At 55.4% G+C, this 14,253-nt stretch overlaps 1 protein-coding gene across 3 annotated transcripts; it reads left to right on the forward strand.

The window, feature by feature from the left end:
• The first annotated feature begins 1,304 nt into the window (after window positions 1–1,304).
• Window positions 1,305–9,602, forward strand: Grb7 (growth factor receptor bound protein 7). Of its 3 annotated transcripts, XM_026386705.2 has the most exons (16): window positions 1,642–1,663; window positions 5,065–5,124; window positions 5,483–5,681; window positions 5,763–5,913; window positions 6,065–6,221; window positions 6,345–6,466; window positions 6,559–6,636; window positions 6,854–6,991; window positions 7,322–7,432; window positions 7,652–7,750; window positions 8,012–8,092; window positions 8,192–8,308; window positions 8,478–8,538; window positions 8,665–8,752; window positions 8,869–8,962; window positions 9,178–9,602. In XM_026386705.2, exons 3-16 carry the CDS (start codon window positions 5,530–5,532, stop codon window positions 9,322–9,324), a joined length of 1,596 nt encoding a protein of 531 aa, XP_026242490.1. In that variant the 5' UTR covers window positions 1,642–1,663; window positions 5,065–5,124; window positions 5,483–5,529; the 3' UTR covers window positions 9,325–9,602. The 3 variants fall into 3 exon arrangements, with proteins under 3 accessions (XP_026242488.1, XP_026242490.1, XP_026242489.1); XM_026386703.2 differs by lacking the exons at window positions 1,642–1,663; window positions 5,065–5,124 and adding an exon at window positions 1,305–1,383; XM_026386704.2 differs by lacking the exon at window positions 5,065–5,124.
• The last annotated feature ends 4,651 nt before the right edge of the window (window positions 9,603–14,253 follow it).

Here is a 14,253-nt window from a genome sequence, read left to right on the forward strand (position 1 = left end):
TCTCTGCTTTTGCATGCTGTGTCCCCTCCTGCCAGAGGCTTTGGCCCTTCTTTTCTGCCCAACTGTCATTTCCACAAAGAGGTTCTCCCTAAGTCCCTATGTGAGTCACTCTCCCAGAATAGTGGTCACCAGTCATTTCTTATTTGTTTGATTTCTTGATTATCAAAGGTCTTCCAAACTGGGTTGCAGGAGGCTAAGGGTGGGGTCTATTTTCTTTGCTCACCTCTGTACTCTGTATCCTCTGAACCAAGCATGGGGCTGACATATGGTAGGTACTTAAACAGCGGATTACATGAGTGAGTGAACTGTCTACCTTTTTTCCAAGCTGCTCCTTGGTCCAGGTGCCCTTGCGGCTCCCTCACCCCATTTAGTGTCCCACTCAGACTGGTTTTTCAAGGAAAACTCAGTTTGAAGAAAGCAGGCTGAAGCCACTCCTCCATGCTCCCCCAGGGCAGACCTCTTATCACCGTGGATTGTTTGTTTTCTCAACTGTAACCAAAACGGAGCTGGCAGGTGGCCCCTGCCGTGGACGGTGGCTCTCTCCTGTGTTTGTCCAAGGCTGAATGAGAAAGCGAAGAGGATTACTCTCACAGAAGTTGCCTGCGTGCTGGGGCCAGAGCTTTCTACAGATCACCGCGGCCCCTCCTGCTGTGTGACCCTGCCTGACCTTTTGGATTAAAAAATAAATAAATAAAAGATGAGACCTGGACTTTGTTCAGAAGGAGGGCATACTCTGGGTACCTCTAAGGGTACCTCTTGGGTGGCCAAGCAAGCTGGAGGTCAAGGGGCAGGACCGGTTGCGGGACATCCCTCTGGCTGGTTTCTCTTTCTCAGAGTGCCCTTTGTCCTCTCCACAGCTGCTGGCTCCCTAGCAAGGCCAATGAACTGACCAGTATTGGGAAGGGGCGTGAGGAAGAGTGAGCGGGGCCGTTCCCCCTTATCTTCCAGTCCCCAAAACCTTTCTCCCAGGTAGACACGTCTCTTGAACTTCGCTCTCCAGGCTGTTTTGTTCGACCGTCTTCCCCGCCTCTCCCCAGGTACCTGCACCCTCCCCCGGCACCTGCTGCCGGGCTAGGAAGGGCAAAAACAACTCCAGGCGGCACCGCGTCGGGAGTCTCCGCCCCTCCTCCTCGGCTTCCTCCTCCCGGCGCCTCCCCGGCCCCGCCCCCACCTGCCCAGGATAATTTTAGTTTCCCTGGGCCTGGAATCTGGACACGCCGAGCTCCCGCCTCCTCCCCGACTTCCACGTCCAGGGTCGGGACCCTCTCCTAGCACCTGTAGAGAAGCCAGAGTGGTTTTGAAATCAAATTCAGGTCCCTGGGGTCCCTAGACAGAGGCAGACTTTGACCTGGTGTCCTGCTGCCGCTGCTGGGGCTCGTTCAGGTAAGCGGATCGAGATCTGTCTCAGGACAGCCTGCTCCTAATACCCCCCGCCCCGCTCCCCAGCAACACCAGGGCCTCAGGCTGTGCCCGTTTCATTCCGAGCTGGCTGGCTGCCCAGGTGGGTGGACAGACGGCCGCCTGGCTCTCCCCCTCTCTTTCCCCGCTTGGTGATGTCAGGCCAGGGGCGGGGGCAAGGGAGAAGGACAGGTAGTTAAGGGCCTGAACGTCTCCCTCCCCAAACCGGTGGCTCCAGCCAGGTGTTCCGACGCCCAGGGTCCAGGTAAGGACCAAAGTGGGCACTTCATCTTGGTGGTGGGATGCAGGGCAGGTCTGGGCTCAGCATGGGAAGACTCTGTCACCTGCTGTGTTACCCCGCGGCCTCCCAGTTTCTCTTTTCCTCCCATCTCCCATCCGTCCCCAACCCCCCTTTTTCATTTCCCGCCCTCCACATTCCCTCCTTCCCTCCCGCCAAATACACACACAAGCCAACTGATGCGGAGGGGATGTGAGATCTCAGAGTGGCTCCTCTAGGAGGCTTGCTTTCCCGCTGAAACTCCCCTTCCCCGCTTACCGAGAAGGAGCTAGAAAGGGGTCCCGGTACCAAGGTTGCCCTCATGCCCTTGCTCACCCCAATTTACCTCAATTTGTGTATCCCCAAGTCTCTACTAAGGTGCTTCCGCGGGCGGGGTGGGGGGCACCTTCGAATTTGGAAGGATTAGTAAAGAAGAGGGATTTTTCCGAAGTACTGGAGTTCCATCTCTGCTCACTGTATTCCCTGGTCGGGAACACAGCGTGTGGCTTTGATGAAACGTGGGGCCGGGCCCAGGGGTCCCTCCTGGCTTCGGAATGAAGCGGTGGATGCTGGGGGGTTTACAGTGCAGTGGGGCCTGTGGAGGGTGTGTGTGTTGGGGGCAGGTGGTCTTGTTTGATGAGACTGGGGAAAGACCCAGGTTGGGGTCTGATTCTCTATGGCGGGTTGGGGACAGAGAATGCACCTGTGGACTAGGTGGAAGTTCCCCCCAATCCCTCTGTCCCCCAGGAATGCCCTCTGGGTCTGCCAGGCCTGGACTCTGCTTTACCTTTTCCCTCAGATATCCTGCTGTGTGCGTGTTGGAGGAGGGGGACCTCCCTGAAGGCAAAATAATGATTAACTCCCCAGGGGACGGTCTTGCGTTTGTCCCAAATTAAACTTTAAAAGAGCTGCCCCCCCCTTCTCATTGGGTGGATTTTTTTCCCTGAGAGTCAGTGGGCGGGGCCTCGGTGTCCTGGGCTCGCCCTCAACTCTGGGTCACCTAGGGGTTTCCCACCTCCTTACCAGGGCCCCGCATCCCCCTCCCCCCAGGTTAAGCCCCGCCCCCAAGTAAATCCCTAAGGGATGGCCTGCTGGGCTAGGCCTGACCCCGACCTCCTGCCTCTGGGCCCCAGCCTCAGCCCGCCAGCCCCTATCTCCACCCTGGGAAGCCTGGAAGGTGGCCTTGTTTTCTTTCTCTTTTCTTTCTTTCTTCTCTTTTTTAAATGTTTTCAGTTGTAGATGGACACAGTATTTTTATTTTATTTATTTTTATGTGATGCTGAGAATGGAACCCAGTGCCTCACACATGCTAGGCCAGCGCTCTACCACCGAGCTACAACCCAGTGGCCTTGTTTTCTGTTTGCCCTAAACACTGGGCCTGGACACCCGCCCTTGGGGCCAGCCAGGTGGGGCAGGATTCAGGAAGTAAACACGGGGCGGTAGGGAGGGTAGGGAGGAGGGTGGGGCTGGAGCCGCTGGGGCAGGAGAGGCGGTTGGGGAAGCCCTGCTTTGGACTTGCAGTGTTGAGAGGACAAATTGATTTTGGGGACCGGACTCTCCAACAAGCTTTGCTGAGGCCCCAGTTAGAAAGTTTTGGGAAGGGGCCTCCTTCTCCCACCTCATCTCTCCCCTCCTCCTCTTAATATTTGTTATAGTAGATGGAAACAATACCTTTATTTTTTATTTTTATGGGGTGCTGAGGATCGAACCCAGTGCCTCACAGGTGGTAGGCAAGCAATCGCTCTGCCCCTGAGCCAGGCCCCAGACCACACCTCATCTCTTTGATCAGGACTGTCCCACTTCTCCCCAGCCTTGGGAGGGTCTGTGGGGCTGGGGGGAGGGATTCCTAACCTGGAGGTCGCCCTGCCCCACCATGTATGTACCCCTTCCTCACTGTTGGTCCTGCTTTGGGGAAGGGGCAGCCCGCCAGCACCTCCTCTAGTCCTTTAAATGAGAGGTTAGAGGGATGGGGGTGGGGCCCCCGAGTGTTGGTGCTCAAGTGTTGGTGCTCTGGTGACCTGGATGGTTGGTGTTTCTTACCCTTCCTGGTCCTGGTAGGACCCATAGCGCACCAACTCTCCCAGGCTCTTTGAGGACCTTTCGCCCAGCCAGTCTGTCCTCTTGGATATTTTGACTTTCCACTCCTGCTCCCGTGGTAACCCCCGGATGTGTTAGGAGGAACCTCATTCCCAGGATGATGCGGAAAAGCCCCTGGGCCAGATATGACCTCCTAAGTCCTATGGGTGTGCCAGCTGTGAAATGAGAAACTTTCGGGCCCTAGACCCAGGGTAGGAAATTCTGGGTGCCCCTTGGGGGTGGAGGTAGAGGGCTACACAAGGAGATGAGCTCCATTCCAGACAGGCTTCAGGAATCCAGGCCGGGCATTTCCTCTCTCCTTCCTGGGCAAGTGGGCTTGTGACTGGGTGGTGGCTTGGGACCCGGCAGATTGCTGCAGTCCCACCTGGACTGGAGGTAAGCCAAGGGTGGGGAGGAGGAGGTGACATCAGAGGAGCCTCAGGCCGGCATCCTTCTTCTCCCCATCCTGTTCCTTCCCAGGGCCTCCCCCATCCTCCCAGGCTACCTGTAGATTGTGTGTGTGTGTGTGTGTGTGTGTGTGTGTGTGTGTGTGTGTGTGGAGGGGGGGGCTGGGTTGTTTGTGTTCCTCCTAAGCCAGGAAGTTGTGTGGATGAGTCAAGGTTGAATGTAGAGCCTGCAGCAGTGCTGTCCCGCCCGCCTTGACTCACCTGTCCCCCAACGTCCCTCATGCCCTCACTAAAGGGTCAGGTGCCTGCCCTATGGAGGTGGCAATCCTGGGTGCCCCCCAAAACATCATGGTACCAGCCCAGTGTCTGGAGAGCAAGCAGGGGGCTGGTGCTGGTGCTTTCTCCTGGTCTCTACTCAGCCCATGGGGTCTGTGGTTTCTGTTGGAGAGGTGGGGCAGTACAGCCTCTACCCCTAGGGGCATCTTTGCCCTTCCCTTCCTGTCCTTACTTGTCCTGGGTGTCCTTAACACCTGTGGGTGCTAAAACATGGATAAGACTCTGGCTCAGCCTGGGAGGGGCCATGCTGGATGCCCTCAGACCAGTGGTGGATAAGACAGGTGCAGAGTAGTTGTTGCCAAGGCCCAGTGCTGAGAGGGAGCCATTGAGTCTGAATGTGGAAAATCCAGGAAGACTTCTCAGAGGAGGTGGCTCTAGCATTGGGGATTCAGGAAAGAGTTGGGCCCGTTGAGGGGTCTGCGGAGGGCACACAGGCTTAGGGGCTACTGGGGCAAGGGCCCCCAACTAGACCTTCCCCTCCCACCACTGCTGAGCCCTCCTGGTTCCTGTCTTTCTCCACCTCCTTCTTCCTTTCTGTGGATCACTCATCACTTGATGTTGCCACAACAGGCTTGGCAACTGGGTCTGGCAGAGGAAGTGCTGGAAAAACCCGGGGCAGAGCCCTGCACAGTGAGTGTCCCACACTTGGAGGTAGAAGGGTGGCCTTTGCCCTGACTCTGAGAGCTGACAGTGTGGGTTGTGGAGTCGGTCGCTGTTACCAGGCGTGTAACAAGTGGGACCCTCTTAGCTCCTCTGCTGAGTGACTCTGGCTGGAAGAGCACTGGATTTGGAGTCCAAACACCTGTCGTCAGGGGCATGAGTGCTTCCTTCTCAGGGCCTCAGGGCCTCCTCTAATAAATCGGGTTCATTCTATCCTTCTCTGAGGGCTCTCGGGAACTCCATTTAGAGGGGGAGCAATGCAGCTCAGAGGGCAACTGCCAGCTCTGTGAGGTCCCCAGGCCTGAGTTCTCTTGGCCCCTCTCCCCAGGACAAGGCTTGCGAGCAGCTGGAATCAGTCCACCTCCCTTAGATGTCATGGAGCTGGATCTCTCCCCACCTCAGCTCAGCAGCTCCCCAGAAGACCTGTGCCCAACCCCTGGCACCCCGCCTGGAACTCCCCCGCCCCAGGACACCCCTCTGTCTGGGGAGGTGAAGAGGTCCCAGCCTCTGCCCATCCCGACCAGCAGGTACAGCGGGGCGGGATGGGGCTGGGGAGGGCCTGGGGGGGACATCAGCACCTGAGGCTTCCCTCCCCGCATTTGCTGCAGGAGACTCCCAGAGGAGGAGCGGCAGGCAACCTCTCTCCCCTCCATCCCCAACCCCTTCCCTGAGCTCTGCAGTCCTCCCTCAAAGACCCCCATTCTCGGGGGGCCCTCCAGTGCAAGGGGACTGCTACCACGGGATGCTAGCTGCCCTCACGTGAGTTCTGGGAAAAGCAAGGCAAGGCAGGGCTGGGGGGTGCCCTGGACCCGGGGTGGATTTAGCATGTCTTTGGTGGAGCGGGGGCATCTTGGTCAGGGGTCCCGCCCTGTGCCCCTGCCTCAAGTCATCTGCAGTTCCTGGGGTGCAGGTGGTGAAGGTGTACAGTGAGGACGGGGCCTGCCGCTCGGTGGAGGTGGCGGCAGGCGCCACAGCTCGCCACGTGTGTGAAATGCTGGTGCAGCGAGCGCATGCCCTCAGCGACGAGCACTGGGGGCTGGTGGAGTGCCACCCCTGTCTAGCCCTGGGTGAGTCGGGGTGCAGGGAGCCCACCAGCTGGGCTACAGTGCCTCACATCTGGGGCCTGGCCTGGCTCCCCTGGGCAGCTCGGTTAATCTCCACTAACCCCTGCCTTTTGCCCTTGACCCCAGAGCGGGGTCTGGAGGACCACGAGTCTGTGGTGGAAGTACAGGCAACCTGGCCCGTGGGTGGAGACAGCCGCTTCATCTTCCGGAAAAACTTCGCCAAGTACGAACTGTTCAAGAGCCCCCCAGTGAGTGTGTGCGAGGGGACTCTGGGCGCTGGAACACCCCGATCCTCAACCTGGGCCCTTGGGCCCTGATTCCTGCTCCCTTTCTCCCCCAGCACTCCCTGTTCCCAGAAAAGATGGTCTCCAGCTGTCTCGATGCCCACACCGGCGCATCCCATGAAGACCTCATCCAGGTGAGGGGGCCCCCCACTTTGCCACGTATTCCCAAGTCCCCCCCAAATTGCCCAATGTTTCTTTCCCCTTTACCTGACTGTGGACAAGTCACTGTCCTTACCTGTGTGTCACTTTTTCATCGACTAAGTGGGAGGATTCCTGCAGACAGAGCCCCTTCCTACAAGGCCCCAGGGCAGGGAAGGAGAGGGGAGCCCTCACCCTGTGGTCTCTCCTCAGAACTTCCTGAATGCCGGCAGCTTCCCCGAGATCCAGGGCTTCCTGCAGCTGAGGGGCTCAGGTCGCAAGCTGTGGAAACGCTTCTTCTGCTTCCTGCGCCGGTCTGGCCTCTATTACTCCACCAAGGGCACCTCCAAGGTGAGGCCATGAGGGTGCCAGTCCCAGCCCCTCACTACTCACTCCCTCCTCCTCCAGGCCTTGGATCCTCAGCTGCTTCTCCTTCCCTTCCAAGCTGACTGCCTCCTGTTCATGGCCTCCTGCCCTGCCCCTGCTCAGCTGACTTACCCCAGGAGGTGACAGTAGAAAAGGCAGGGGAACCTGAGTTCAAGTCAGGCTTTGCCTTCTATTTGCTAGTGGGACCTCGGGTACTTCCCTGCCCCTCTCTGATCCTGAAATCTCACCTGGCTTGGGGACAGTAATAGGGAGATGGGATCTGCCTGTACCAAGTTCTGCTTAATTCATGCTCAGGATCCAAGGCACCTACAATATGTGGCAGATGTGAATGAGTCCAATGTCTATGTGGTGACCCAGGGCCGAAAACTCTACGGGATGCCCACGGACTTTGGCTTCTGTGTCAAGGTGATGACCCTAGCCTGGACCTGGGGTGTGTGTGTGTGGGGGGGGCTGCTTAGACACCAGGACCCTACCTGGGGCCTCTGAGCTCCATCTTGGGTACCCACACACTTTTCCCTGTAACCTACACTGCTGGAGACTCCTTGGGTGTCCCATGGGACATCTGAGGACAGACATCTAGTTCCAAAGGCAGATATGGGACCAGTCTATTTTCTCTCCCCATAGCCCAACAAGCTTCGGAATGGCCACAAGGGGCTTCGCATCTTCTGCAGTGAGGATGAGCAGAGCCGCACCTGCTGGCTGTCTGCCTTCCGTCTCTTCAAGGTTGGACCCTGGGACTGTAGGGGGCTGGTCCTGCCTGAGGGGTCCCTAGTATGAGGAAGGAGTCCTAGTGCTGCCCTCTGGAAGTCTCCTGAATGAGGAGAGGGCATGACCACCTTGGTCTTTGAGAACCCGAGTGTGGCTTTAGGAGGCTTCTAGCCAAGAGAAGAAACAGCACTGCTCCTGAGGAGTCCCCGTCTGGGAGGTGTCACAGCCAGCTCTCAGGCCCCCCGACCTCCACCCTCTTTTTGTTCCTGCCCTTAGTATGGGATGCAGCTGTATAAGAATTATCAGCAGGCCCAGTCTCGCCACCTGCGTCCATCCTATTTGGGTTCCCCGCCCTTGGTGAGTGTACCCAGGGGCACTGGGTGGGGGTGGGCATCCAGGTCCTGGTCCAGGGCAGTTGTTCTGACCCGTCCCCTCCCCATCCTGTCCCATCTCCAGAGGAGTGTCTCGGATAATACCCTGGTGGCTATGGACTTCTCCGGCCATGCTGGGCGAGTCATCGAGAACCCCCGGGAAGCTCTGAGTGCAGCCCTGGAGGAGGCCCAGGCCTGGAGGGTGAGGGGCCTGCATGCATCTGCATGTTTGTGGAGAAGGGGACCCTTCTCCACGGGGGTTTCCATGGAGTGAGAAGGAAGAAGAGAGGGACCCAGGAGATACCTCAGATGGGGGGTGCCAGGTTGCACTCCCCACCATGCCCTGACTCCCCATGTCCCCTCTACTGCAGAAGAAGACAAACCACCGCCTCAGCCTGCCCACCCCATGCTCAGGCACGAGCCTCAGTGCAGGTGGGTGATGACCCTGAGTTCCCAGGGATGGGGCGGGGGGCGCGCCTCAGCTTCTTTGAGCATTCCTGGTGGAATGGGGATCCCCTTCCTTGAGTGACAGCCCGTCTGCTTCCCCCCCCACTCCAGCCATCCACCGCACCCAGCCCTGGTTCCATGGACGCATTTCCCGTGAGGAGAGCCAGCGGCTCATTGGGCAGCAGGGCCTGGTGGATGGGTAAGGGGCAGGGTTGAGTGGGGCGACAGATCCAGGGATCACAGACCCTGGGATCACAGACCCTGGGGCAAGGCAGCCACCACGGGTCCTCAGGGATGCTGCTCTATTTCTGGCAGCCTATTCCTGGTCCGGGAGAGTCAGCGAAACCCACAGGGCTTTGTCCTGTCCTTGTGCCACCTGAAGAAAGTCAAGCACTATCTCATCCTGCCGGTGAGGAGCCCCCTTGTCCCTGGATTCCTGCAGTGGGGAACACAGGATTCCCAGCAACCTGTCCTCATCAGCTTCCCGTAGGAAGTTCCCAGCCCCCAGGGTGCCTCCTTTTTCCCTGCACAAAAATACGGGGGCCTCAACTGTCTGGCCCAGGACACAGGCAGCTCCTCAAGCCTTGTGCCCTCCCTGAGCTTTTGCCTCTGTGCTGTGCCCAGAGCGAGGACGAGGGCTGCCTCTACTTCAGCATGGACGATGGCCAGACCCGCTTCACGGACCTGCTGCAGCTCGTGGAGTTCCACCAGCTGAACCGTGGCATCCTGCCATGCCTGCTGCGCCTCTGCTGCACCCGCGTGGCCTTCTGACGGCCACGCGAGCCCAAGCCCGTACGGCCCAGCATCAGGCGACCCGCCATACCTGCCACCCCTCCACTCAAGTGGACTCGGAGGGTGCGGATGATGGACAATCCAGGGGCTTCCCCACTCCGGCTTCCCGGTTTCTTTACCTCCCTCAGGCAGAAGATGCCCCCACCTCATACACCCTCCATCCCTCTCCCCAAGGGGAGGCCCTTGGTGGCCCTCTCCCTTTGTGGAGCTCCTGGGGCACTGCTCCAGGGCAGGGCATTCTGAGAGAAATGGGGAGAGCCCAGCTGGTCTCATGCCTGCACTTTATACAGACTGAGAGGCCAGTCAGTCCTCTGTGTTTTCTACTAGTGACAATAAAGATTATTTTTTGATACACCCATGAGTTCTGTCTGGCAAGACCTGGCTAGTTGGTGTCGGGAAGGGACCAGAAGAAGCATGCACCAGTGATGGCCTTGGTGAAGGTGTCAGGTGGGCAGAGGCCACGCCCTGGTCTCTCTGGATGTTTCTCAAGGGAAGGTGGGGGCAGGGGTCCATGTGATTCTCTGAGAGTCTCTGTGCCTAGCATGGGGCCTGGCATACACTTAACTAATTGCTAGTTAAGTGAGTGAATGGACTTCAAGGGAGGACTATCATGCAGGTTAGATACCTTGACAGAGCGTAGAACTAGAGGTGTCCCTCACAGGGCCTGGGAGCTGGAAATGGGTCCACAGCACCCTTGTCTTGGGCTGGGAGGACAGCGAGTCCTGACAGCTGAACGTGCAGCACCAGGGCCTGGACAACTGCTCCATGACTTCCCTCCTCTCTGCTGCCAGTGACTCCCCCACCCCCAACCAACCCCAGATCTGCTTTCTGTCCCTACAGTTCCACCCCCTCCAGAAAGCAGTCCTATGCCCTCAGCCCTCGGAAGGGAGTCTGGCTCCCTTCTCCAACCCATCCTTCAACACCCAGAGTGATCTTTCCAAAATGTAACCCTGCCAACTCTGCAGCCAGTCTATGTGTTTGTGCAAGGGTTTTATAGCTAGAGCTCTCACCTGATGGGAACTTCATAATAAGCACATCCGACTGGCAACACCTGAAACTGCTGCTCAAATCTCAGCCACACCCTCCTTCGGGGCAAGGGAGCCCCAAACAGGCATTCTTTTTTTGGGGGGGGGCGGTACTGGGGATTGAACTCAGGGGCATTCGACCCCTGAGCCACATCCCCAGCCCTATTTTGTCTTTTATTTAGAGACAGGGTCTCACTGAGTTGTTTAGCACCTCACTTTTGCTGAGGCTGGCTTTGAACTTGAGATCCTCCTGCCTCAGCCTCCCGAGCCACTGGGATTACATGCATCCAAGCAGGCATTCTTTCTGCCACAAAATCAAATCTGAATCTGATTTCTTGGATCCATTACTAGTTTACAAGAAATACAAGGACCAGAGGAACATGTGAAATGACACATGGGGATACAATTACCAAAATCTGGATTGGGACACTCCATAAAGCGGATAACCTAATTTTTTATTCAACAATAACAACAACAAGATTACAAGAAAAAGCAAAGATGGGGAATCTCTAGATTCCAAGAAATTCAGATACATGTCAACCAAATGTGATGTGTTGACCTTATTTGATTCAAATCCAGACTAACTGCAAAGCATTCATGAGCAGTTGGGGGAAATTTGAACTCTGATGAGATATTTGATGATATTAAGGAATAAGGTTAAGTGATAATGGTGCTGTTTTTTTTCTTTCTTTCTTTCAGTCTTTAAGAGACTTGTTCTGAAGTTCTATAGGTGAAATGACATGATAGCTTTATTTTTAAAGTAATCCAGAGGTGAGGGGGGCAGATGTGGGTCTAGTTTTGGGTTGGCCATGAGTTGATAGTGGTTGAAGCTGGCTGATAAGCACATGGGGCTTTGTGAAGTTATCCCCTGTGCTTTTGTGTATGCTTGAGAATTCTGCAATTGTGGGCCTGGGGATGTAGCTCAGTGGTAGGGTGCTTTCCTGCATGTGTGAGGCCCTGGGTTCAATCTCCAATGCAGCCAAAAAAAAATTCCATAATTGTTTTTTTAAGTGGAGAGCCTTTCCCCAAGTCTTTGAGATGGGTTGGGTGTTAGATGGGAAGACTCTCTTTTATAGGTGAGAATAGTCCCTCCCTAGCCCTATCACCTCTTGGTCCTGGTTGAAGTCCTGGCTCTCTCTCTCTCCCATGAACTGGGATTTGGGGAAGGACAATGAGAACCAGAAATTCAACCTGGCTCCGGGCACATGCTGCCCCTGTGTGGTTGACTTGCAGATGGAACTCTTCAGCCACAGTGGGGGCATTTGTGGCCTCCAGTGGACGAGGCCCCTGGCAAGCCCCTTCCTTCTCTGCAGGTCTGGTTTCTGAAGTCAGGTTGTCCTGAGGGGATCTTGAGAAGGTCCAGCCACCGTACTGGGCCCTGGAAGCCACTTGTGATCAAGGCACCCCATCCCTGGCTAATCTCAAGCTGGGGAGCTTGGAGCCAGGCCTGGCAGACAGAAGGGCAGAGAGACCCCATTCACTCTCCAGCTTGAAACCTACTGGGGATCTATCAATTACAGGAAGGGGCAAATTTTGCTTCTTTTTAGCAGGATTTGAGGTAGGGAACAGTGTCACCTTTCACCTGCCCTGGTTTCCAGAACCATCCCTAACACTGGTTGTTCCTGGGGCTATTAAAGTGCCCAGGGCCACTTCTGAGGTATGGGTGCCAGGGTTCCAGGCTGGAGTAACAGTTGAAGTGAGCCTCTTCTTAAGTTTACCCAGGGGTTTAGTTGCACAAAAAGGATCCAGTGCCCCTTAACTGCACAAGGAACTGCAAAGGGAACTATGGCCATCTATCTTAGCTGGTGACTTAATGCTGGGTTCACAAAATCTGACTATTCCAAGAACTCAACAAAATGACAAAGAAAGCACTCAACCACACAGAAATACCTTTTTCAATATTCCGGAGATGGCTCTGTGATCTTAAGAGTCCTTGAAAAGAGAGAGAGCCATTGGAATTCTTTATTCTTATACAAGGAACACACAAAGGGAGGTTCCATGGAATACTCTATCTCCAAAAGGGCAAAGGGGTACATTGATCTTTCTGATCCCTGTGGTGCATCAGGACTTAAAGGTGCATGAATGTGGAGTGGCTCCCCACAGGGACAAAGCCCTTCTATGAAAATCGTTAATCAGTCTTGTGAGATTGATGCATGGAAGCACATCAAATGGGAAACTGAGGCTTGAAGAGACAGTGACCCATCTGCAGTCACAGAAGGAGCAGTTAGGGAAAGTCAGCCTGGGTTGCAGCTATTGAGGTCCCTTCCCTGCCCTTTGTGGTTTGCCCCCTCCCTTCTCGTACTGGCCACTGTGAGGGACCTCGGTTGCTGGAGTCCTTAGAAGTGGTGGCATTTGGTGCAGAGCTGGACACTGGAGACTGGCAGCTGGACATCTTGGTGAGTGACTGAGGATTTTGGCTTCTTGGAGGAGATGCAGCAATGGAGGGTGTGGGAGTCTGAGGCCCCTTGAACCAGCTCACAGAAGGACTCTGGGCCAGAAAGCCTAGTTCTGAGGATGTGGGAAGCCTGCTGCTCCACCTGCAAAGAGACTGCAGCATGACCTACCGAGGCTGAATGGCAGAAGGGACTGTCAAGAGCAGAGGCAGTGCTGGCTGGTGAAAGCTTGGTTCTGAGGAAATCCAGACTGGTGGGAAGAAAGCAGGATTTTCTTGCTTTTTTTCCTAGTGGGAAAAGCAGAGGCTTGGACCTCTGTCTTTTAAAAATTAATCCATTGGCTTTGATCATAAAAAATGTGCATGCTTATTAAATAACATTCTAGAGACCAGAAAAAGAATCTGAGGAAAAAAAATGGAAAGTCCCCAACACCTCCCCATGCTTGGAGGAGCCAGGTATTGAAAGAGGGTGATGTAGAGCCCACATCCAGGGAGCTGGCCCTAAGTGGCCTGTAGTGCCTTAGAGACACCAGCTTCTTGGGACTAGTGTGGTTCATGTGAGCCTAGAGCCAGGAACATGGCCATCCCTGGCAGCACCATGGGCCTCTACCAGAGGTCCTATCTGGAGGCTGTGGGAGACTCTGTCCCTAACTTCTTCTGTGACTACAGATGGGTCACTCACTCACTCTACCTGGTCAAATGTAGATGGCAGGGAGGCCTAGTGTCTATTTTCTGGGCTCTAGAATGGGATTCTAGGGGAGCCCACCTCCCTGGGCAGGACATCCAGAAAAAGCTTTGACTAGTTCCTGCCCTCCCTCCTCCCCAGATACCACATGCCATTTAAGGAAATCAGCACAAAAGGCAGAAAAAGGAGGTTCAGGGGCTGGGGCTGGGGCTCAGTGGTAGAGCACTTGCCTAGCATGTGTGAGACACTGGGTTCGATTCTTAGCACCGCATACAAATAAATAAAATAAAATAAAAATTTCATCAACAACTAATAAAGATATTTTAAAAAGAAAGAAAGAAAGAAAAAAGACAGGTTCAAGGAAGATCAGGGTTGCACTGGGCAGGGGTCTGGGGCAAAGACTGCTTTCCTGTCCTGTGCTGTCTGCAGACTCCCAGCTCTGGGGTCTTGCACAGTGGCCAAGCTGAGTTGGGGGGTTGGGAGAGGAGGTTAAAAAAAAAGGAAAAGTGGATCTTGGGGGAGTTGGATGACTGGACTCTACAACTCAAGAAATGGGTGATCCTCCATACAGGAAGGGGTTTGGAAAAGTGAGGGTGCCACCTGGGCTCTGTAGGTCCCATGCTCTACCAGATCCTAATGGGGTCTGAAATTCATCCCTATTGGTTGAACTATGGTGGCACCTTGCAGGGCTGCATCTACCTCAAGAAAGGAACAAGTTATTCTTTGTTGGGCACTTGGTGGGGAGGGTTAATTGGAGATGTGTTGTTGTGGCAGGCAGTCTGTTCTTCCTTGGATTGGGTTTATCT

Source organism: Urocitellus parryii, chromosome 7 (genome assembly GCF_045843805.1).
Source record: "Urocitellus parryii isolate mUroPar1 chromosome 7, mUroPar1.hap1, whole genome shotgun sequence".
Lineage (NCBI taxonomy): Eukaryota > Metazoa > Chordata > Mammalia > Rodentia > Sciuridae > Urocitellus > Urocitellus parryii.

What these genes read in the sequence shown, in the direction of transcription:
- Grb7 (XM_026386703.2), top strand. Translation starts at nt 5,530, where the DNA reads ATGGAGCTGGATCTCTCCCCACCTCAGCTCAGCAGCTCCCCAGAAGAC. An exon ending in CTGCCTTCCGTCTCTTCAAG is followed by an intron (nt 7,751 to 8,011) that starts GTTGGACCCTGG and finishes TCCTGCCCTTAG; the next exon opens with TATGGGATGCAGCTGTATAA. An exon ending in AGGAGGCCCAGGCCTGGAGG is followed by an intron (nt 8,309 to 8,477) that starts GTGAGGGGCCTG and finishes CCTCTACTGCAG; the next exon opens with AAGAAGACAAACCACCGCCT.